Source organism: Guillardia theta (genome assembly GCF_000315625.1).
Source record: "Guillardia theta CCMP2712 unplaced genomic scaffold GUITHscaffold_210, whole genome shotgun sequence".
Classification (NCBI taxonomy): domain Eukaryota; class Cryptophyceae; order Pyrenomonadales; family Geminigeraceae; genus Guillardia; species Guillardia theta.
In genome coordinates, this window is record NW_005434466.1 from 1 (window position 1) to 20,735 (window position 20,735).

General features: G+C 53.6%; 5 protein-coding genes across 5 annotated transcripts; 1 reads left to right on the top strand and 4 right to left on the bottom strand.

Moving 5' to 3' along the window:
- Positions 1-23: 23 nt before the first annotated feature.
- On the bottom strand, positions 24-3,581 carry GUITHDRAFT_121029 (hypothetical protein; the record flags this gene model as incomplete). The annotated part of the gene is made up of 8 exons (XM_005819691.1): positions 24-73; positions 312-538; positions 703-740; positions 1,121-1,332; positions 1,523-1,622; positions 1,775-1,934; positions 2,269-2,298; positions 2,359-3,581. Coding segments are annotated over 8 exons (2,040 nt in total), but the record flags the coding sequence as incomplete, so codon positions are not given.
- Positions 3,582-4,681: 1,100 nt separating this feature from the next.
- GUITHDRAFT_156235 (hypothetical protein) lies at positions 4,682-6,626 on the bottom strand. The gene is made up of 7 exons (XM_005819692.1): positions 6,565-6,626; positions 5,611-6,494; positions 5,483-5,539; positions 5,381-5,436; positions 5,062-5,106; positions 4,942-5,004; positions 4,682-4,786 (listed from the first exon to the last, which is right to left on the bottom strand). The coding sequence occupies exons 1-7, from the start codon at positions 6,611-6,613 to the stop codon at positions 4,747-4,749; spliced, it is 1,194 nt and encodes a 397-aa protein (XP_005819749.1). The 5' UTR covers positions 6,614-6,626; the 3' UTR covers positions 4,682-4,746.
- A 1,641-nt stretch (positions 6,627-8,267) lies between these two features.
- Positions 8,268-10,714, top strand: GUITHDRAFT_121031 (hypothetical protein; the record flags this gene model as incomplete). The annotated part of the gene is made up of 8 exons (XM_005819693.1): positions 8,268-9,495; positions 9,609-9,757; positions 9,855-9,905; positions 10,060-10,120; positions 10,191-10,260; positions 10,317-10,365; positions 10,413-10,483; positions 10,651-10,714. 8 exons carry the CDS (start codon positions 8,268-8,270, stop codon positions 10,712-10,714), a joined length of 1,743 nt encoding a protein of 580 aa, XP_005819750.1.
- A 116-nt stretch (positions 10,715-10,830) lies between these two features.
- Positions 10,831-13,074, bottom strand: GUITHDRAFT_148371 (hypothetical protein; the record flags this gene model as incomplete). Its single annotated transcript, XM_005819694.1, has 6 exons — positions 10,831-11,163; positions 11,215-11,261; positions 11,701-11,869; positions 11,922-11,968; positions 12,025-12,043; positions 12,094-13,074. The coding sequence occupies 6 exons, from the start codon at positions 13,072-13,074 to the stop codon at positions 10,831-10,833; spliced, it is 1,596 nt and encodes a 531-aa protein (XP_005819751.1).
- Positions 13,075-15,572: 2,498 nt separating this feature from the next.
- Positions 15,573-17,450, bottom strand: GUITHDRAFT_148372 (hypothetical protein; the record flags this gene model as incomplete). The annotated part of the gene is made up of 1 exon (XM_005819695.1): positions 15,573-17,450. The coding sequence occupies one exon, from the start codon at positions 17,448-17,450 to the stop codon at positions 15,573-15,575; it is 1,878 nt and encodes a 625-aa protein (XP_005819752.1).
- Between the last annotated feature and the right edge of the window lie 3,285 nt (positions 17,451-20,735).

Here is a 20,735-nt window from a genome sequence, read left to right on the forward strand (position 1 = left end):
TCTTCTCCTTCTGTTCTGATTACCTTCCATGGTGGCATGCTTTCCAAGATCTCCTTCTTCCCGTACAGGAAACCTGCTCTCCCGTCAACTCTCTCAATCCTCTTTCCTCCCCCGTGACCACTACCTTGCCCCCTCTCCCTCCCTCCGTCCCTCCGTCCCTCCGTCCCTCCGTCCCTCCGTCCCTCCACTCTCTCTCTCTCTCTCTCTCTCCCTCCCTCGCTCTCTCCCTCCCCTCCCCCCTCTCTCTCGCTCTCGCTCTCGCTCTCGCTCTCGCTCTCTCTCCCCCTCTCCCCCTCTCTCCCTCTCCCTACCTGATCCGCTGGGGCCACAGAGCTTGTGACCGGAGGCGACGAGGAAGTCGCAGTCGAGGAGGCGAACGTCCAGGGGCATGTGAGGAGCAGACTGGCAGGCGTCCAGCAGAATTTTCGCGCCGACCGCATGAGCAGCAGCGACGATTTCTTGCACGGGGTTGATACACCCGAGCATGTTGGAGACGTGGACGACGGCTACGATCTTGGTCTTGTCGGACAGGATGGAGCTGTTGTGAGATTAGGACAAGGGAGAGGGTACGTTAGGACAGGACAGGGCAGGGCAGGGCAGGAGAGGACAGGAGAGGACAGGACAGGACAAGGAAGTGGAGGCCAGGAGAGGATAAGAGGGGACATGAGGATTGGAAAGGAGAGGGGTGGAGCATGATGGTACCGGAAGTGATCCATATCAAAACCTTGTTGGGAATTGAGCTGAAAGAAATGTCACAGGCGATCATCTCCTCCTCTCCCTCCCTCCTTCTTCTCCATGCCCTCTTCTTCCCCTCTTCCCTCCCCTTCCCCTCCTCCTCTCTGCTTCCCCTCCGCCTTCCCTCCCCCTCTCCCTGCTCCCCTCTCCCTGCTCCCTGCTCCCTGCTCCCTGCTCCCTGCTCCCTGCTCCCTGCTCCTGCTCCCTCCTCCTCCCTCCTCCTCCCTCCTCCTCCCTCCTCCTTCCCTCACCTTAACATGCTTCAACACGGCTCCCGTCTTGCTTGCAACGAGCTGCCATGGGACGATGTTGCTATGATGTTCCATCTCGCTGATGATGATTTCATCCCCTCCTTCAGATTGCTCATACCCCACGAGTACGCGACCAGGTTGATCGCCTCTGTTGCCCCGCTCGTGAACACGATCTCCTCCCTCCTCGCGTTCACAAACTTTGCGACGATCTCGCGCGCTCCCTCGTACATGTCGGTAGCTTTCACAGACAGGGCATGCGACCCTCGGTGAACATTCGAGTTGCTCTCCTCGTAGAACTTCTTCATCGCCTCCAGCACCTGCACCGGCTTCTGGCTCGTTGCCGCGCCTGAGGTGCCGTGAGAGGCAGAGACGGGCAAGCAGAGGAGAGGAAAGGTGTATTGATGTTGGCAGAACGCACACTGACTGAGTTGGTGAGGGGGGGGAGGAGGGAGGAGAAGGAGAAGGGGAGGAAGAGAAAGAGGGAAAGAGGGAAAGAGGGAAAGCAGTGGGCAGAGAGGTGAGTGGGAGGAGCTTACTATCAAGATAGATAAGATCTTTTCCTCCATGCACTTTCTGTTTCAGGATGGGGAAATCTTTCCTAACTTCCTTTCCAAGGCTGAGGCTCGTGGAGCTCGCCTGAGGTAACGGCTCTCAGTTGAAAGAAGAGAAAACAATCATATCATCCATCAGGTCGTGTCAACAATAGCATGACACTCAGAGCAGGAACTGCTCGTCATGCAGAACGCCATGCAAGGTGTCCAAGCACACTAGAGCGCAAACAAGGTAACCCGCATCATGCTGACCTTGAGCTGGTGGTGGATCCCCCGATAGCCCATGGAGCTGGTCAGGTGAGGAGCTCTGAACGTGCAGACTTGTCGGACCCCCAGCCCTGCCACTAGCAGCAGCATCCTCCACGCCCACGCTACTCTTGCCCTCGACATGCGCGATCTGAGCAAGGGGGGGCAAGTTGTTTATATCCTCATAGCGGCCCGGGGGCCGGTCCCCGGGCCCGCGGCCGGCGGCCGGCGGCCAGTGCTACGGGCATGATCTGCCGCGGCGGAGTCTCCGCGGGCCCGGCAGGGGGTGACTCAGACTCAGAGGTCGGTTATTTCACAGTCATGAGTCAAGTTTATTTACAGTACACTGAGACCACCGTGGGACTCAGTGAAGCAGACGGCACGGTACTACCGTAACAATCACGCGACTGATCAGTGCGGTTGGACGGTCGAAGCCTCAGTCTACTCAGTGAGGGGCCGCGGGTCCGTCACTGCTCAGGCTTCACCCAACCAGTTTCAAGAGAGAATTGGTGCTCCTGCAGAGGAAGCAGTCAGTGAGTTGAACCCAACAGTCATCGATAATGATATGTCCTCACCAGGGCAGGAAGACTAGATCGACCTCGTGGTACACGAAGCACATCATGTCGCTTGGCTGGGCGCCATCGATCCTCTGGAGGCAAGGGTGCTCACGGATACAAACCCAGGATTCCAGAGGAGGCTCCATCATCAGCCCCAGCCCTCCCGTTGCCGCCGTTCCATTTCTCAGCAGCTCCAGCATCGCTGCCCAATCCCTTTGCTCAACACACTCCGGGAAGGAGAGCAAAGAAGTATCAACCAAGGGGAGCGGGGTACTTGCAGAGCTGGAATTGACAGCACTGGTGGCGTTGAAGATATCAGCGCTAGGGTCAGCATCGCTGGAATGGTGAGGGGGCAACACAAGGACCGTGTGAATGCCGACAACGATGCGTCCTCCACCATCGTAGAAGTTTGAAGTGTTGGCGAGCGCACGGACGTCCAGTTGTGAAGGAGGGATCAAACTGCAGTCACCGATGTAACTTCTAGCATACTCCTGCCACTGAAATAGCCGTGACGGGTATAATCTTTCACCATTTTGCTCGATGTGCCCTATCGTCCATCCACAGCCCGTGTTTAATATTTTCCAGGCTTCGTCGCCGTTTTTGCGAAAGCAGTGACTGGAATCATCTCTGCCAGGAGAAATACCTTCACCGTGGGCGCAGTTGAAGGCCTCGCAGTACTCCCCTGCCATGTCCGAAGGGAGGCTTGTCGAATCCAACTCAACCCTGATGTGCGGGTAGCATGGAGTCACGTCAGTGGTCACATTCTGACACAACCGTGCTAGTACAGTTGAATCTAATGCCATTGCCAACAGTGGCCAAGAAGCATAATAGCACGTCAATTGATTGAAACCGACGTCAATAGAAGACAGCTGAGTGCAGTTTGAAAATGCATCGGGTGCTATGCTGGACAATTGGTTGTATCTGAGGTCGAGAAGTTGTAGACTACTGAGACCATCGAACAATCCTTGTGAAATATTTGTCAGCTGGTTGTGTGAAAGGTCAAGGTATGTCATGTCTGCAAGTCCGTCGAAGGTTCCTCGTTCGATCTCAGCAATCCCAGCAGCCTTCAACACGCAGGGCCCAGTGCCTGCCAAGCAGCTTCCCGTCCTTTGAAGCAGACCTGCGTCTGATACAGTGAAGGAGCAGTTCCCACACATGACGTTGGTAGCGCCTTCCGTTTGCGTTGTCCAACCCCCGAGTACAAGCAGCGCCATCACTAGCGCCGGAGCTGTCCCTGCCATGCTGGCCAAAGATACTAGTTCCCCGGACCTCCCCTACCATCCGGACTACGTTGGGGTCCCACCCACCACCGTGACGACCACCACCACCACCTGCTGACTCGGACCACCACCACCACCACCACCACCACCACCACCACCACCGTACTGTGACGGTACCGTAGTACACCACCACAACCCGGCTGGTGACCACCCCCGGCACCACCACCGCCACCACCCCCGGCACAACCCCCGGCACCACCCCCGGCACCCTACAGTACGGACAGTCAGCCCTGACGGTCCCCAGCAGCCTTGTAAGGTGTCGTACAATTGACCTGGACTCTCGTCACTACTGACCCGCACCTGGTACTGAATACTTGTTAACTTAACTTTTGAATACTATTGATCACTACTGCCACGGTACCAATGAACCGCACCTGGTACTGAATACTTGTTAACTTAACTTTGAATACTGTTGATCACTACTGCCACGGTACCAATGACCCGCACCTGGTACTGAATATAATTGATTATTGACTACCACACCATGGTACTGAATACCGTAGTACTCAGTGTTGATCACTACTGACCGACCGACTGACACGATGGTACCAATGACCCGCACCTGGTACTGAATATAATTCAGTGATTATTGCTCCTGTTGATCACTACTGACTACGTAAAAGACTACCAGGTACCGGACAATTGTTTACTCAAAACCAGGTACCAATGACCCTCACCTGGTTCGGTTGCCAAGTTGACGCGGCCCGGCGCTGCCGCGGCCCGCCCGGGCCCGTCACGGCGTGCTAGGCCCCTACGGATTGACACTGTACTACCGAAGTACTGGTGACCCGCCCGGCCCCTGGTACGCCGCCCAAGCTCAGCGGCTAGTCAGCTCTTTGTCACCGGCGATCCCAGGGCGCCGTAGCCAGGAACGGGGGCCGACTCCCCGGGCCCGGTCTTCAGTGTGCTACTTGAGAAACTCGGTGACGCCGGGCATCTGAACGTAGGGCCACAGTTTAGCGGCCGAGCAGGGCCACATACAGCTGGCCCTGGGTCACCAGTCCACCCGGTTTTGCGGGGACCGGGCCGGGATCGGATAGTGCAGCTACCAGCCACGAAAGTTCGGAGGTTTTAAAGCTTCATTTTTGAAGTTTGTGAGGTAAGAAGAAGGAGGAGAACGAGAAGACTACAACGTCTGATAGCCTTCTGTGCTGTCTCCGCCTCTCCTGCGGCACAGGAACTGAGTGAGGAGGGGAGGGAAGGAGCACACAAAGGCAGGTAATAACACAGAGGAGGACATCAATGAGCACTGAACAGGTCAAGACAGCAACGTTGGACCAAGTAGGAGCATGGGAGGAGAAGGAGGAAGCCAGCAGCTCACCGTGAGGTGGAGGAAAATCCTCCGACTCCTCCACTGCGGCTCATCAGGGCTTCAGCAAGGTCCCTGCACACCATCAAAGTTCAGCGGCTTCCAGCTCAGCAGCAGCAGCAGCAATTTCACCGAGCCATGTGGATATACTCGATGCCGGGGATAATGTCCTCGCCCCTGAGGTGAGAGACGTTAAGGAGGCAGAGGAGAGAGCAGGAAGGAGGGAGAGGGGGAGAGAGGGGGAGAGAGGGAGAGAGAGGGAGAGGAAGAGAGGGAGAGGGAGAGGAAGAGGGAGAGGGAGAGGGAGAGGGAGAGGGAGAGGGAGAGGGAGAGGGAGAGGGAGAGGGATGGAGGAGGATGGAGGGAGAGGGACAGTGGGAGAACGAGCGGAGAGAAAAAGAGTAGCAGATGGTAGGAGGAAGAGGAATTGAAGAGAGTGACGGCTGGGCACCTTCTCTGCTGTACAGAGTAGTTGTATGCGCATCCCATCACGCAGAAAGCGACGATCTGCAGGGACGATGAGCTCAATGGAGAGAGAAGGGGAGCGGCTCACGAGGAGGAACGAGACCATGACGAACACAGTGAAGGCATTGCTCTTGTCCGATCCAGACTGCAGGTTGAGGATGTCAGCACAGTGAAGGATCTCCTCCTCCTCCTCCTCCTCCTCCTCCTCCTCCTCACCTCTCCCATCCCACACTCATAGGTGAAGGCGAAGTCACAGGGGTAGTACTGGTTCGCAAAGCTGATCTCCACGTGCACGTCGGCGAGGCCTGTCTGGTAGCAGTGGAAGTCCAGCTGGAGCATGAGCATGTCCCGGGTGTCAACCAGCCCTCCTCTCGCTGCCGACCCCGACATGGTCACCGCAAGGATGTGCGGCTGGTCGGTGAAGACGTCGGGCGCATCGACCTCCTGCGAGGCGGGCAGCCCTTGCAGGTCCTCGTCAGCCATCATGAGGTAGAAGACGGCCGAGCTCACGTCCCCAGGGATGACCGCGCGGTCATGCGCCACTGAAGGGATATCCTCGTCCGTCCACCCTGGCATCACCTCCCCGTCCTTGATAACCACCTTGGAGATATCCTCCTCGATCCCCGTCGAAGCGTCGTAAACATCGAAGCCCTTCCTATAGTTTGGAATCCCGACCGGGCAGTTCACGACCATGTGGACTTCTCCCACGCACCCGGTGTCGTACGCCGCACAGACGCATGGGGCAGACTGTAGGTTGCAGGCAGAGTTGGACTGCTCGAGGTAGGAGGGGCAGCCTTGGCAGTGGATGTAAACGTCAGCTTGCCTGGCGTTCGTCTCGCACCCTTGACCCCTGTCTCCGTTCTCGTACATCATGTAGAACGTGTCTGACGGCTGATGGAACTTGATGCTGCCTGCTCCTCCCGTGAAGGTCCCGTAGTCGTGCAGGTTTGAATAGACTCCGTTACACAAATGGACGGTCCACTTGGAGTTCCCATCCCTTGTTGTGGTGTTGGTGAACTGTACCTGAACGCCTGAGAGAGGGCTCCAGTCCCAACTCTCCATGTTAGTCTTAACTTTCGGGCAATCGGCATTAGAGAGGTCTGCAGGACAGAAGAAGAACGTTCAGAAACGCATGAAAACAAACAGAAAGAGTTCAGAACATGCTGTTACCTATACATGAGATCAGGACGAAAATGAAGGCGACTCGCCCGACCAGCATTCTTGATCCCCTGCAGCCCACGCGTCATTATCAAACAATCGATGGCATTCATGGAGCAGAACACGTCCTCAACCCCTTCCACCATCACGACTTATATATTCGTCCCGTGGTCCCCAAACCCCACGTGCATTGCATCAAACTTTGAAGGGAGGGTTGAACATAATCTTTTCACTTGATCGACAGAGATATCCTCACTCTTCATGAAAAGCTGCAGCTCATCCTACCCCAATGCTGATCTGTCATTCTATATCCTTCTCAAAGTCTCACAATCGCGGACCTTGCTTTGAATACTTCTGTGTGGTCACGTTCTCTGATCTTTACGCCTTCTTCATGATTCTCTCCCGTTCTTCTCTTTGCATCGTTATACATCATTCTTTACATTCTTACATCTCTCTCCTCTCTTTTCAGAGCTCCAACTCGTTGTCCGTCCCTCATGAATTTCCCGACTTCCAATCCGCTGCCTGCATCCCATTCTGAGGTTTACACTCCATTCACTGCATACTCTCACTCACTCTACTCCTCATCTTGACCTTTCCTTTATCCTCCTTTCATCCTTTGCCCTTCTCTCCCTCTCTTCCTGCTCGACCCCCCCTCTTCCCTCCCTTGAATCTGTTTTCCTAGCCGTGGCATTTTCGTCGTCATCAATGTCGGTTACAGGAGTGATTTTCCGTTACGCTTGTCCTCAATGCCGGGCGGCCAGCTTCCTTGGCCCGGGCCCGCCCGGTGATTATTGAAATATATATTTATATTCATATTTTTCTTTGGTACCAGAAAGAATCCCCTCGATGTATAAATTTGGTAGAAAGTTTCAATGTGATTGACGATTACTATATAAATTGTTTTCAGTCAACAATTGAATCTGGAACTGATTAAAAAAAGGCTTTTTGCTTGTGCCTCTGAGGAAGAACCCCTGCGATCTTCTGTAAACCAAGGGGTGGGATGCTTTTGTATACTGGGGTCCTGCAACATGAAGGGTGGGTAGCAATTCATCAACCAAATGGTGGGTACTTGATGGATAAAGTAGGGGTACTCAAAGTTTAAATGGGTGTGTGGCTGATCCAGTGGGGTGGGTGTTTTGTGAAAGGGGGTATCCTGTTGTCGAACTTGACTATTGACGTGTTGATTGTTCATAGTCAATTTATTTTGTTTTGAGTACCCCTCCTTTCAAGTTTAATTTACTTTTATAGTACCCCTTCTATCCTCATCTCATCCTTCTTGTGGGTTCTGTAGTCAATTTGCGTTACCCCCGAGGAATGCTGGGGGTGCGGGGAGTGGAAGAAGAAAATCGAGGATGAAGATGCAAGGGGAGGGAGGATGGAGACGAGAGGACGAGTAGCTAAGTTGCAAGAAGCTGATAGCTGTCTAGAGGAGGAGGACGATGCCTGCATGAGGAAGGAAACATCAAAGACAAGATTACTAGACAGTAGAGGAACGAGAGTAGGATCAAAGGGGTGGAAGAAGGCGAGGAAGAAGGGAAAATGATAACTTCAATAGAGCGTATATTCAACAAATGGAAAGAAAGAGACGGTGTCGAACCATGTCTGGCACAGCAACCGTGTTGGAGCTCCTCATTTTTTCTCATTGCTTCATCGCAGGTATTTTACTTCGGACACACTCCCTGGAGGCCAGCCGACACGTGTGCCATTAGTAAGATATGAAGCCGTTTGCAACAGCACTTTCTCATATCTCAAAGAATACTTCTGTTCAGCTCAGAGAGTGGAAATGTCTGATCGAGAACTTTCGGTTTGCTGTGCAGCAGAGTCAATGGAGCAGGAGCGATTATCACGGCCGTCGATATCACAACGCGGGGAGCAGGAGCTTGGTGTCGTTTGCTTCCAGCAAGCATGGATACTACAAGCGCCATCCTCGCTTCGTCCAGTCGACTCCCATGGTGAAGAAGGTATCCAATGAGCGGGACACTTACTACAAGTTGAGAATCCACACTGGGGACCTCAGGGGAGCAGGGACCAACGAGCGCGTATACGTGCGGCTGCATGGGGAGAATGGAAGCTCTGATCAGCTCCCTCTTGCTGTCGAACTGCAGAGAGCCATGACGGTAGAGGCTATCCTGAAAGTGCAAGGTGACCTTGGGATCTTGGAGAGGATGGAGGTTGGCTTCGTGAACGCGGAGGAGGCGGAGAAGAAGCAGGGGGCGGGTTGGCTGCTGGATCGAGTGGAGGTGACGAGGATCGACGGGGAAGGGCGACACTTCCCCAAGGCCGTCGTCTTCCCCTGCCAGCGGTGGATCGGTCAGAGCGAGAGCGGGTCGAGGAGCGGAAAGAGTGTGCAGACCCTCTTCCCGATGGCTACAGAGCAGTCGTATCCCTGGAGATGGGGAGCACATGAGCGCCCGGTATGGAGGAAGCATGCGGGGTCGGGAGACCTCTCCCTTTGCACGGTGGCAGCTGCCGTACCCCATCCTAACAAGGTCGCCAAGGGAGCTCGGGGCTACATTACGAGGGAGTTCGGGTACGCCGGGGAGGATGCGTTCGTCATAGTCAACCAGGGGCCCCTGCAGCTGATCGCGGTGGCGGACGGGGTTGCGAGCTGGTGGGAGCTGGGTATCGATGCCGGGGAGTACTCGAGGCTGCTGCTCTCGTGTGTGAAGGAGACCGCCCTTGAGATCCTGCAGCAGACAATGATGCCCGAGGCCGGGGTGGGGACGGAGGAGATGATGCGTCAGGAGCCAAACAGTGAGCCCAAGTACTTGGATCCCGTCAACCTCCTGCAGCAAGCATGGGACAAGGTCAGGAGGACTCCGAGCGCGGCAGGGTCGTGCACGGCCTGCATCCTGATGCTTGATGGGTCAACCAACACAGTGAGGGCAGCAAACTTGGGTGACTCTGGCTTCATGATCGTCAGGATCATCTCGCTGGAGAGACGTGAGCTACCCTCCTCCCGTCCTCCCTCCGCCACCCAGTCCTCTTCCCTTCTCCCCTCCTCCTCCTTCCCTTGACTTTTTCACTCCTACTTCCCATCCTCACTTCTGCAACAGGCGGGCTCCCCATCCTGAACACCAACGCCTTCAACAACGTCGTTGAAATCGCTCCTGAGAGCGCGAACTTGCCCATCAAGACTGCCAACTACTCGGCTTCAGGGCAGCAGAAGGTGTACGGGAGAACACCTCCTCGTCCCCGCTTCCAGGTGATCTATCGCTCTCCTCCGGGTGAACATGCCCTGGGACGGCCGTATCAGGTTGATGCCAGCTGTGCTCGATGCTGCTACCCTCACACTCCCGCAGCTGGGGCATCATCAGGGGACAGACTCACCAGAGATTGCAGAGAAGATAGAGGTGAAGATGCGTCCTTGACTTGTCTGGTCCTCCCCACCTTGTCCTCTACACTCTTCACACCTTTCCTCATCCCAGCCTTCTCCGGCACTCCTTCCCTTTCTATTCCACCCACTTGAGCTGCTTGCTTATTGTCCTGGCGCTGACGATGCCGCAGCTGGAGGTGAGGGAGGGAGACTTCGTCATCATGGGGACAGACGGACTTTTTGACAACCTCGGTCAGTCGAGCTCCTCCCTAGCCTCCTTTCCTGCTCTCCTTCAAAATTCGTCATCGTCACACAACAACAGGAGAGGACGCGATCGCTGCGAGGATCCTGCAGGCTTACAACATGATGCGCATCGACGGGAAAGTAGCGAGGTGAGCTGAGAAATCCTTCATCCCCCCCTGCTGGGATGACGCTCTTGAATCAACAGGGCAGTCTGCAGCTGGGCCTCGCAGGCTCTCCTCAACGATGCTTTCAATGTGAGTGCTGACGTGGCGGGTGGCGGTGGGGCTGACGCTGAGGAAAGACTTCACTGTCCAAGACCGCCATCACCCCGTTCTCCATAGCTGCTTCCGAGGAGCTGGACCTTGCCTACAGGTACGAGGCGCTGATATCTCCTCGCCTCCGCCGTCTCCCCTCAACCGACTCACTCACTTCATCCTGTCTCTTCTCTCCCACTCACCCCTCTCACTCACTTCATCCTGTCCCTTCTCTCCCACTCAACCCTCTCACTCGCTGCAACTTGGTACTCACTGTGAGGTCAGCGGAGGGAAGATGGATGATATCAGTGTGCTCGTCGGCATGGTAGAGCATCAGGTTCAGGCATAACACGATCCTTGTCTCTTCTCCGCCTTTCAGCCTTTCGCTTCCTCCCCCGTGCCCTCCATAGCTCACATTGACATTGACATACTTTATTACATTCAATTTCCTCTCCTCATTGACACCTATAGCACAAACACCTGCGGGACTGGGATAGAATGGTGGTACTGCTCCCCATGTCCCCCGCTCCTCGACCCCCAAGACGCGCTTCTCCTGAACAAGTCCGAGAAGTGAATCTCACTGTACCAGTTATCGTAGTCCATCGCTGCCTGCATCGTATCCTCATGGTGGTCCTGCGTAGGCTCAACCGCCTCCTGCTGCCTCTGCGCCTGCTCCATCCGCTCCTCGATCTCTCGCTTGATCCCGATCGAGATGTTGGTCAGTAGCACACCGATCATGAGGATGGCGACCCCGATGACAAACATGCTCCATTCCCTGGGCCCGTAGTTTGCCACCTCCTGCCAACACTTGTCAGCCCCGCGGCACCCTCGCTCGCATGCAGCCCTCACGTCGTAGAAGATCGCGCCCGTGATGATGCTTCCGAGGTTCCAGAAGACTGAGACAGACCAAGAGGGTCAGGAACACGGGGAAGAGGAGGAGACAGACCAAGAGGGTCAGGAACACGGGGAAGAGGAGGGGGAGGGGGAGGCGAAGAGGGAGAGGGAAGAGGGAGAGGAGGTAGAGGTAAGACAGGGACGAAAAAGAGAGAGAGAGAGAGAGAGAGAGAGAGAGAGAGAGAGAGAGAGAGAGAGAGAGAGAGAGAGAGAGAGAGAGAGAGAGAGAGAGAGAGAGAGAGAGAGAGAGAGAGAGAGAGAGAGAGAGAGAGAGAGAGAGAGAGAGAGAGAGAGAGAGAGAGAGAGAGAGAGATAGAGAGAGAGAGAGAGAGAGAGAGAGAGAGAGAGAGAGAGAGAAGAGGTGGCGCGCGAGCGCGGGTGGGGGGGTAGGAGGGTCAAGGGAGGACAGAAGTCTGTATTCATGGGCTTCGAGCAACTCACCATAGAAGTTCGGAATGTGGAAGAGAGCGTCGTTGACTGACAGGCTGACGTTGATGAGAACCAGCTGGAGGGGGAGGGAGACCAGGAAGACCATAACGACGAGGACGACAAACGGCTCAGTGAACTGGTTGTCTCCCAACAGGGTGGGGATGAGGAGCCCCGAGAACGCCTGACAGGGCAAGGAGGGTGAGGACAGACCAGCAGGGAAAGGAGTTGGGCACCTTGCCGAAGAGCACGGTATAAGTTGCAACGAAAGAGCCCACGAGACCTGTAGAAGGAAGGTTTCAGTACGTGTCAGTGGCAGGTCCGAGAGTGAGGACTTACAGTACACAGTTCCAATATTCTGCCACACAAACGTCAGCTGAAGGGTGGGAGGGAGTGAAGGGGGCATACCCGAGAAATATCCAGCTCTATTCCATTCCTCTTAGCTTTGACGCGCTTGATCTTGTCCGCAATGATGATAAAAAAGCAAAACCCGATCATGGAAGCAAGCACCAGGAGCATGACCACCACATCGCTCTTGCGGTATTGATTCACCAGCTCCTTGATCGTGAGGTCCTTCACGCAGGTGTTGCTTCCAAAGACAGTCATCGCTATCCCCCCGAAGATCACAACCACAGCCACGTAGTCGAGATAGATTGTGCGCTCCCCTAGAAGGCATCGAGCTAGTAAAGTGTTGATAGCCAAGGTCCAGCTCCCCACCAGAGTCACTACGGATTGCTTTGTTATTCCCAGAGCAACAAAATCCATCGCATTCCCCACAGCAAAAACGACGAAACCCACACCCCAAATCCACGTGAGGAAGAATTCCTTCCACGGGCTCTTCCCTTCCTCCTCAACTTGCGGCATATCAACAATGGTCCCCTGATAGTCCTCATAGTAAATATTAGGAGATCCATGAGCTGAGGAGAGGACCTCTGGCGTTTGTTGCAGTCCTGGCCTCAAGTCATTCGCAGATCGGCAAGGCAGAGAGAGGGGAATATCAGTAATACCGTAGGGCTCAGGATCTTCTACAGAACCACACACTAGTTCACAACTACCTTCCACCAACGAACAATCTTTGATACCGTTTAACCTCCCCTCCCCCTTGTCCACATCAATGATTATTTCAGAGTGATGCGACTTAGAGCTGCTCTTCCGGCTGTCCTGTTCCTCGATATGCGGCAGTGGCTCTTGGGTCCTCGGCTCAATCTCAGTATTCGCGTTATCCCTCTGCTCCTGAGCTCTCTGCGACCTCAAAAAGTGCAACTTCCACATTTGCAGCCCCAGAGCTTGCAGAGATGAACCCACGAGAGCCAGGCAAACTCCGTAGAAGTAACATTCTGGACAGCCTGTGTTCTGGGAGCAGGAGGGCGAGGGAGTTGTTGATTGCATAGAAAATTACAAGCACTCGTGACAAAAATCCGGAAGCTCAAACGGATAGTGCTTCCAGCATAGGACGGGATTCAGTCTTCTTCACGCCATGAGCAGTCAGGCAAGCATAGAGAAGGGTAACGTGCTGCTCTGTCGACAAACCCGTGAGAAGATTGCTTGTCGGGAAGCAGAAGGCCCCTGCGAGAAACACAAATGTTAAGGCAAACGCACCAAAATGGAAAAGCAGGGTCCACGGCTCGGGTGCCCAGCATCTCTGAAGGAGAGGAGCTACAGCTAGTGATAATATGTGGCTGGAGTGAGGAAGAAGAATGTGATAGAGGACTGGAGTGATACTGTGAGAAAGTTCTGGCAGCAGAGATCAAGTTGACTTCAAATCCAACTCAATTGTCACAACGCTTTAGTACATGGGCAGCAGGTCATAGATGCCAATGAACAACAACAGAATGACAAGATGGAAAATGCGATGAAGGATCAAGAAGAAAATGACTGCTCAGATGCAGGACGCTGCTAACATGCAACGAACAAAAGTCGGGGAATAGGTAGGGGATCCGTTAATCGACATAGTGAGGAAGCAAGGAAGATGAGGAGGGATCAAGGAGATGAGGAGGGAGGCAGGAGATGTCAAGAGGGAGAGGGAAGGGAAGGGAGGGAGGGAGTATAGTTGGGGGGTCAAGGTGATGGCGATGCTGAGCATTGGGGGAAGAAACGCTGAGCATAGCGAAAAGATTGGGGAAAAGGTACAGGGGGATTAGAGACGGTAGGGGTACTCGATAGGGGGGTCAGGGGTACCACTTAATTCAAATTCGTTTCAAAAGACCCCAGAAAAAGATAGAGAAAAGAGGGGTACAGATTGCGATGTGGGGTACTAAGAAAGTGGCTGGGGGTAGTTGCAAGAGGCATTGCGAAGATAAGCTAGCTGATTTAATATATATATTTAAACTTTACAATTATTATAGAATAGGGAAAAGTTTTATTATTGGTGAGAGTGTGAAAGGCTGAAACATTTTACCACTGATGTCACTGATTTTCCAAACTTGACACGTACATTTCAAACATATTTCACGGTTTGTTTTTAAAAACTGTCCAGTCAAAGAGCGGTACGGAATTATTGTGCTACCATTCTAACCGAAGATTCCAGTGGGCGATCGATGTCTGGTAGGGACTAAAATATTTTTGTTGGCCCGATGTACAAAATTATATCTTTATAAGTTGTTTTTAAAAACACTTCTAAAAGCAGTCAAGTATTATTCTACTCCCTCCCTTTCTGGGCCCCACGTTTCATACTTGATACACTAGTAGAATATAGCCTACCACCTCTCATACCATTATTTTTCTACCGAGGGCGACTTGATAGCTCAACACCAAACAATTACACCTCTTTTTAAATCGACGCTGAGATCACAGCTGGGTCTTTCCATGGGGGGTGGGGGTGTTTTTGCACGAGGTGGGGGTAGTAAACAAGAAGAGGCCATATCATGACAAGATTCGGAATTTAAAAGGGCTCACGACAAAAGAACATGATGGACCTTGTCAAAAGAGGGTAGGGGTCCTATTGGATGGGGTCAGGGGGTACTCAGTAGCCTTTGTGGAGAAAGGGTACAAGCAGAAATAAGGTTTGGATCGCCAAAAAGTATTATAGTATTTATATATGTTCTAATTGATGGTACAAACAACAATGTTAACAAAAATATTAAAACGGCTCAACGAAGGGCGCGGCACGGGTGGTGGTGCTACAAGTCACGTCCCCTAGTTGGGGACCTGACAGAACGAGGGACGTGACCTGTCATGACTCCATGGGGAAAGGCTCCATGAGGCAGGGATGGAGTACGAGCTGGACAGGGTGAAGACTCTGCCTAGAGCGGAGGAGATGCCGAGGGCGACGAGGGAGGAGCCGGTGACGCTGTCGTCTCTTGCGAACCACCTGGTCCATACCAGCTTGTCGAGGTCGAACGAGTAGAGGTCCGCAATGGTCTTGAAGACCATCCCGCTCGCTAACCCCCTGTCGTGTCCATGGAGGTGTATCTACTCTGAGATGGCCTACAAATGTTTGCAAATGGAGCAGGACTTTACGTGAAGAGCGAGAAGAGGCGAGAGGAGAGATGGAGTAGTGTAGAAAAGAGGCGAAGCAAGGGAGAAGAGCAGAGCAGAGCAGAGGAGGGCCAGGGAAGTGAGCAGGCCAGGGAAAACAACACAGAGATCCGACAGAGTATCAGAAGGTAGCGAGGAGCGGAGCAGAGACAAAAGTAGAGAACAAGGAATGAGATAAGGTATGAAGGGGAAGAAGGCAAGGGGAGGGGAGGGGAGCAGTCAGGGGTAGAGAGACACCTCTCTCTTCCCTCCCTGCTCTCTTCCTGGGAAAGAGGAGAGGGAGAGGCCACAAGGGGGAGGGTCATGGAGGCAAGTCGAGTAGAAATCCATTAGAAAAAAAGACACTCTTATTAAATCATATCTAAACAATTTTTGAAAGTCATGGAATTCTACGATATCCACGTACATCTTCAAGCCTTGTCGTCACCAGGCTCATCGTCAGGCTTGCTCACGTGCTTATTCAAGAACTCGGTGACATCTTCGTCCGTGATTTCCCTCGCATGCAGCGAATGATGCATCCACCAATTCTTGGCTGCGTAGTGTGTCAACTTTACGCTTTTCTTTCCTTCCGCTCGCCCACAGAAGTAGTTGATGATGACAGAGCATTCGGAGGCTGACAACTTCGATGGCTGATTGGTCGCTAGATGACGAATCGTCAGCGCCGTGATCCCTGTCTTGTTGGACTCGATTGCGAACATTTCCAAGTTGAAGTCACTGAGGAACTTGGCTTGCCAGTACAATGCTCCGATCACGGTGATGATGCTTGCAAGAGGGAAGACCGAGGTCGTGAAGTTGAACTGATGGGCTGCGATCGACGAAGAGTCCGTCACAAAGCCCTCACTCGTCGCTGCAGAATCGCCGAGGACAGCAAGAGCTGACACGACGACGAAGAGGAAATATTTCTCCATGAGGAACCCAAGGAACCTCTGACCCAAGTCGTCACACAACACCAACCCGATCAAGATGCAGGCCAGGATGGCAACAATCTGAGACGGGACTGATGTCACCCAAATCTTGAAAAAGAATCCGTCGAACAGCAGCACTACCACTCCTTCTGAGAAGCCGTACATGGCGTACTTGAGAGTGTTCTTCAACAGCTTGAAGTATTGGCGCTTGATATGGTCGATGGTGACAGCTTTTGGCTGTTCGCTGTAGAATGTCGATAGAATCTTGTCGTCAATTTCAACTTTCTTGTCCTTGACGTCAACGTTGGGCCCCATGAGCACAATGTCACCGTTGGGCATCATCACGCCCGCGGTCCCGTCAGCTTGCGAGTTGAGGGTGTAGAGGTTGAAGGTCGTAATGGGATTCCCAAGATTCCTTATGAGTACACAGTTTTCTCGAAGCTGTGAGAACAGTGATGAGATGGTATATTCGTCGTACTTGTCTTCAAACGCTAAGCTGATCAAAGTGACGTTCAAGAGCATCGGAATCGTCGCATAGTCCCCAGCTGGATTGCACAACAGGAGTGCCACACAGCAAACAATCTTCATGTACACTACGCGGTCATTGCCAAGCATACCAGTACAGAGCTGCTCGATAGTTTCGATCGTCAGCGCCTTCTGTGCTATCCCGAACACCACAGCAGCGTTGTCATACGAGCTGTCGCTGTAGAAGCCAGGAGTTGTGATGAGCATGAGCAGAAGCAGCACTATTCGCAGGCTCTCGCGCATGTTGACAATGTCCGACGGAAACATCCTTGACAAGAAGGCTGGATCCATGGTCGGGTCTTTTTTGCTGTGCTCAACCAACTTGGTGTACGCGGGGGTGTTGAACATCTCCTTGGACTCCTTGTAAGTCACTTCCGGGATCACCTTCTTTAGCAGTTGACGCAAACTCCATGTGGGAGAGAAGGAGAAGTCGATTCCTTCCGCCTTCATGTCCAGCACTTCTCCGTTCTCGCCCTTGACCTCCACCAATTTCAGGATGTTGTCTGTGAGATCGATATCCTGGTCAACTTCCTCGGGGAACACTGGGTCTTCATACTCCTTGAGCTCGATCTGCGCCATCTTCCTGTCTTTATCCAACGACAGTGTCCAGTAGAAGTCAAGCACCACCTGGCGGGGCGAGTAGCTCAACTCCGCCTCGTCGAGGAACTCGAAGATCTTTCGCAGCATCACGAGGTTCTCGGTGAAAGACTCTGCGAAGAATGTGAGCCGCCCTTCTTCGTGGTATCCCTTGATCTCCGGGAACTTGTTCTTGTCATGAACGCAAACGAACGGTACGGCGCTTTGCATGGAGTCAAGGAGGAAGTCCGTCTTCTTCGATTTTTGCAACAAGTTGAGCATCTTGATTGTATCAAAGTATGACAAATGCTTCCTCACAGTCTCTGAGATTCAGTGTCTTCGCACTTGATGTCTCCGATCGTCTCCTCCCGAAGTTCTCCTGCTCCTTCTCCTTCCCGAGTACGGCGCCTGCCACGATCCTTCCGTTCCTCGCCCACAATGTACCTTATATTATGCCCTCCAGCCCTTTTCGTGTCCTAGGACTCCGATCTCTATCTTCCTAGTACCTTGTCCTATTACTTGACTTTGATCAGTGATAGGCAACTCATGATCCCATTTCGTGCCTACTTGTGACAGTACCACCCCACCCCACCCTTGCAAGCAATCCAACAATAAAACCACCCCCACCCCCCGGTGCTATCCAACCGAACCCCCAGCTGACGGAATCCCATTGTGTGTCGCTCAGTCCGTTGGACGGTGGCCGCCGGTGGCAGTTACAGGAACCGTTGACCGTTACATCAGCCGTTGAACGCTCCGAGCCACTGCCGGGCGCAGTGGCAGTAACGCGGACAGGGCCCGTACCGATATTTTAACTCAACTTCAATAAGTATAAGGATTTTGACCCTCATACCGTCAGTCAACTGCCGCAATCAGAGCAGCGATCACGAACCGTACGGCTGCTGCAAGAAGAAGAAGTGGAGGAAGAGGAAGAAGAAGAAGAAGAGAGAGGAGGGAGAGGGAGGAGGAGGGAGAGGGAGGAGGAAGACTGAGAGGAGGCGGCAGTCTCTTGACTTGTTCATGCAGGGTGTCAAGCATGCTGAGGGGGTCACAATCTCGTACACGAGAGCGGCAGCAATGTAAGCGGCTTCAGCCTGAAGCTCATCAGCCGATCTCCTCCTCTCCTCCTCTCCTCCTCTCCTCCTCTCCTCCTCTCCTCCTCTCCTCCTCTCCTCCTCCCCTCCTCTCCTCCTCTCCTCCTCTCCTCCTCTCCTCCTCTCCTCCTCTCCTCCTCTCCTCCTCTCCTCCTCTCCTCCTCTCCTCCTCTCCTCACCTCTTGGCAGGTACTTTCGGAATTGGGACGAAGAAGTCTATTATCGAGGAGGAGATGTCGCGGTCTAGTGAGCTGCCAGTCCGATCGAACCGCTAGGGTCGCACACGATGACAGTGATGGCAGGGGCCGCATGACTACATCGACGCCTTCTATCATGGCGTGTACCGCGATGGCAGCAGGAATGTTGTTGGAGGATCGTTCAGCCCCTCGAGAGAGGTAACATCGTGCCCCCTCCTCCTCCCAAGCCTCTGCCCCCTCACCCTCCCTCCTCCGTCTCAACGACACTTGTGCTTCTTTGCTGCTCCGTCGCCGCTCTACGTGACTTGATGTCATCCGAAGATTGGCGCGACCATTTCGGGGACTAGGAAAGCGCCGTCAGGTCTACCCTGCCCTGCTCATCAGCCCGCTGAAGTTGTTCTCAGTTGCTTCATCCCTCCCATCACCCCAGGGAAGGGAGAGGCCTCGGAACTTGACGCATCCTCTGAAGAGTGAGCAGACGTCGAGCGCACCATGGCGGGAGCTGATCGTTGCTTGCAAGGAAACCAGTGCAGGTGGTACGACGTGGATCTACACTCAGGCCGGATCAGCCCAGCGATGAAGGTGATGTGTTGCGAGGGGGAGGACGAGTGAAGGTTGAGGCGACCTGTTGCAGGTGAAGTCCCAGCAACGGCAGCAGGGTGCGGGTCTCAACGGGTCGTTTCTGTGGAGTGAGAAGAAAAGTTCCTGGATAACGCAAACGTCCAAGACAGCCGTCCACAGAAATCTTGACCAACACCCTTGGATACAGACCGACGCCCGTTTCTTCATGGTGTGACATGAACTCGAAGGATGGGTTGCTCATGGTCTCGGTTCTACCCCAAGCTGATGATGATGGAGATGATGATGATGATGATGATGATGATGAGGATGGAGATGATGATGAGGATGATGATGGAGACGAGGATGGAGACGAGGATGGGGACGACATTGCAGAAACTTGTCAAGCTGACGGTGGTTACAGCCGGAGCAATCCCGCAGATCAAACCTTCCGACAATGACGATGAGGTAGGACAAGAAGAAGTCTGGAGATGTTGAGATAAGATCGAGTTGTTCAATGAGCAGATGTGTTGACTCTCGTGACGTGTTTGACTTGTCCTGTACAGATCTAGCACCTCCCTTGGACTCCGTCGTGGAGAGGTGAACAGGAAATCAGAAAGACAAGGGAGGGCTGACTCACTTGCATTCTCGGTGCAGGATGGAAGGCAGGAGGAGATAGAAGAATCTTTCAAGATGTCAACGAGGAGGAGAACATTCAACGTGAGTCGATTCATAGCTTCCTCTCCTCTCTCCTCCCTCCTCCCCCCTCTCTCCTCCTTCCTCCCTCCTCCCTCCTCTCTCCTCCCTCCTCTCTCCTCTCTCCTCCCTCCTCTCTCCTCCCTCCCCTCTCCTCCTTCCTCCCTCCTCCCCCCTCCTCCCCCCTCTCTCCTCTTTCCTCCCCCCTCTCTCCTCTTTCCTCCCTCCTCTTTCCTCTCTCTTCCTCCCCCTCTTTCTCCCTCTCACCTCACTTCACTCACAGCAGGAAGAACTTCAAGGTTGGACAACGTCCTGTCTTTCTCCCGCTTACAATCAGCAGACAGCCTGCGGTACCAGATCGACTCGATTACTTCGTGGCGGGAAGAGGAGGAGGAGGAGGAGGAGCCACTGAATCCTAGTCAAGAAGACTTTCAAGGTGATCGAAAGAGAAGTCGATGGAGGTGGCAAGGGGGGGGGCAGGTGAAAGACAGAAATGAACGAGGAGGGGGAGGAGCAGGAGCAGGAGCAGGAGCAGGAGCAGGAGCAGGATAACAAAATGAGCAGGAGAAACTCGTAGACTGACGAGAGAAGAGCTTGCTAGGACCCAACATCATGAAGGTTTGGACAAGAGATGTTTTTGCTTTCTCCCTTCCTTTCCTCTTCCACCTTCTCCTCCTCCTTGTTCTCCTCTTCCTCTTCCTCCTCCCTCCTCTCCTCCATTCTCCCTTCTTTTCCTTCTGACTGGCTCTTTCTGCAGGAATTCGTCATCCCCCCAAAGAAAATTTCGACCTGCGCTCGTGGGTTGTTCATCTCAAGGCAATGCTTTACCTATGTCCCTGCATCCCACTTTCCCTCCTTCCCTTCCACTCCTCCTCCTCTCTTCTCCTCCTTCTCTCCTCCTCTCCTCCTCTCCTCCTCTCCTCCTCTCCTCCTCTCCTCCTCTCCTCCTCTCCTCCTCTCCTCCTCTCCTCCTCTCCTCCTTCTCTCCCCTCTCCTCCTCTCCTCCTCTCCTCCTCTCCATCGAT

Excerpts from the sequence above, each read along its gene's own strand:
- GUITHDRAFT_156235 (XM_005819692.1), bottom strand. The coding sequence starts at position 6,613 with ATGCTGGTCGGGCGAGTCGCCTTCATTTTCGTCCTGATCTCATGTATA. Across the intron at positions 6,495-6,564 it reads CGTCCTGATCTCATGTATAG|ACCTCTCTAATGCCGATTGC; the intron begins GTAACAGCATGT and ends TCTGTCCTGCAG. Across the intron at positions 5,540-5,610 it reads ATGAGTGTGGGATGGGAGAG|TCTGGATCGGACAAGAGCAA; the intron begins GTGAGGAGGAGG and ends CTCAACCTGCAG.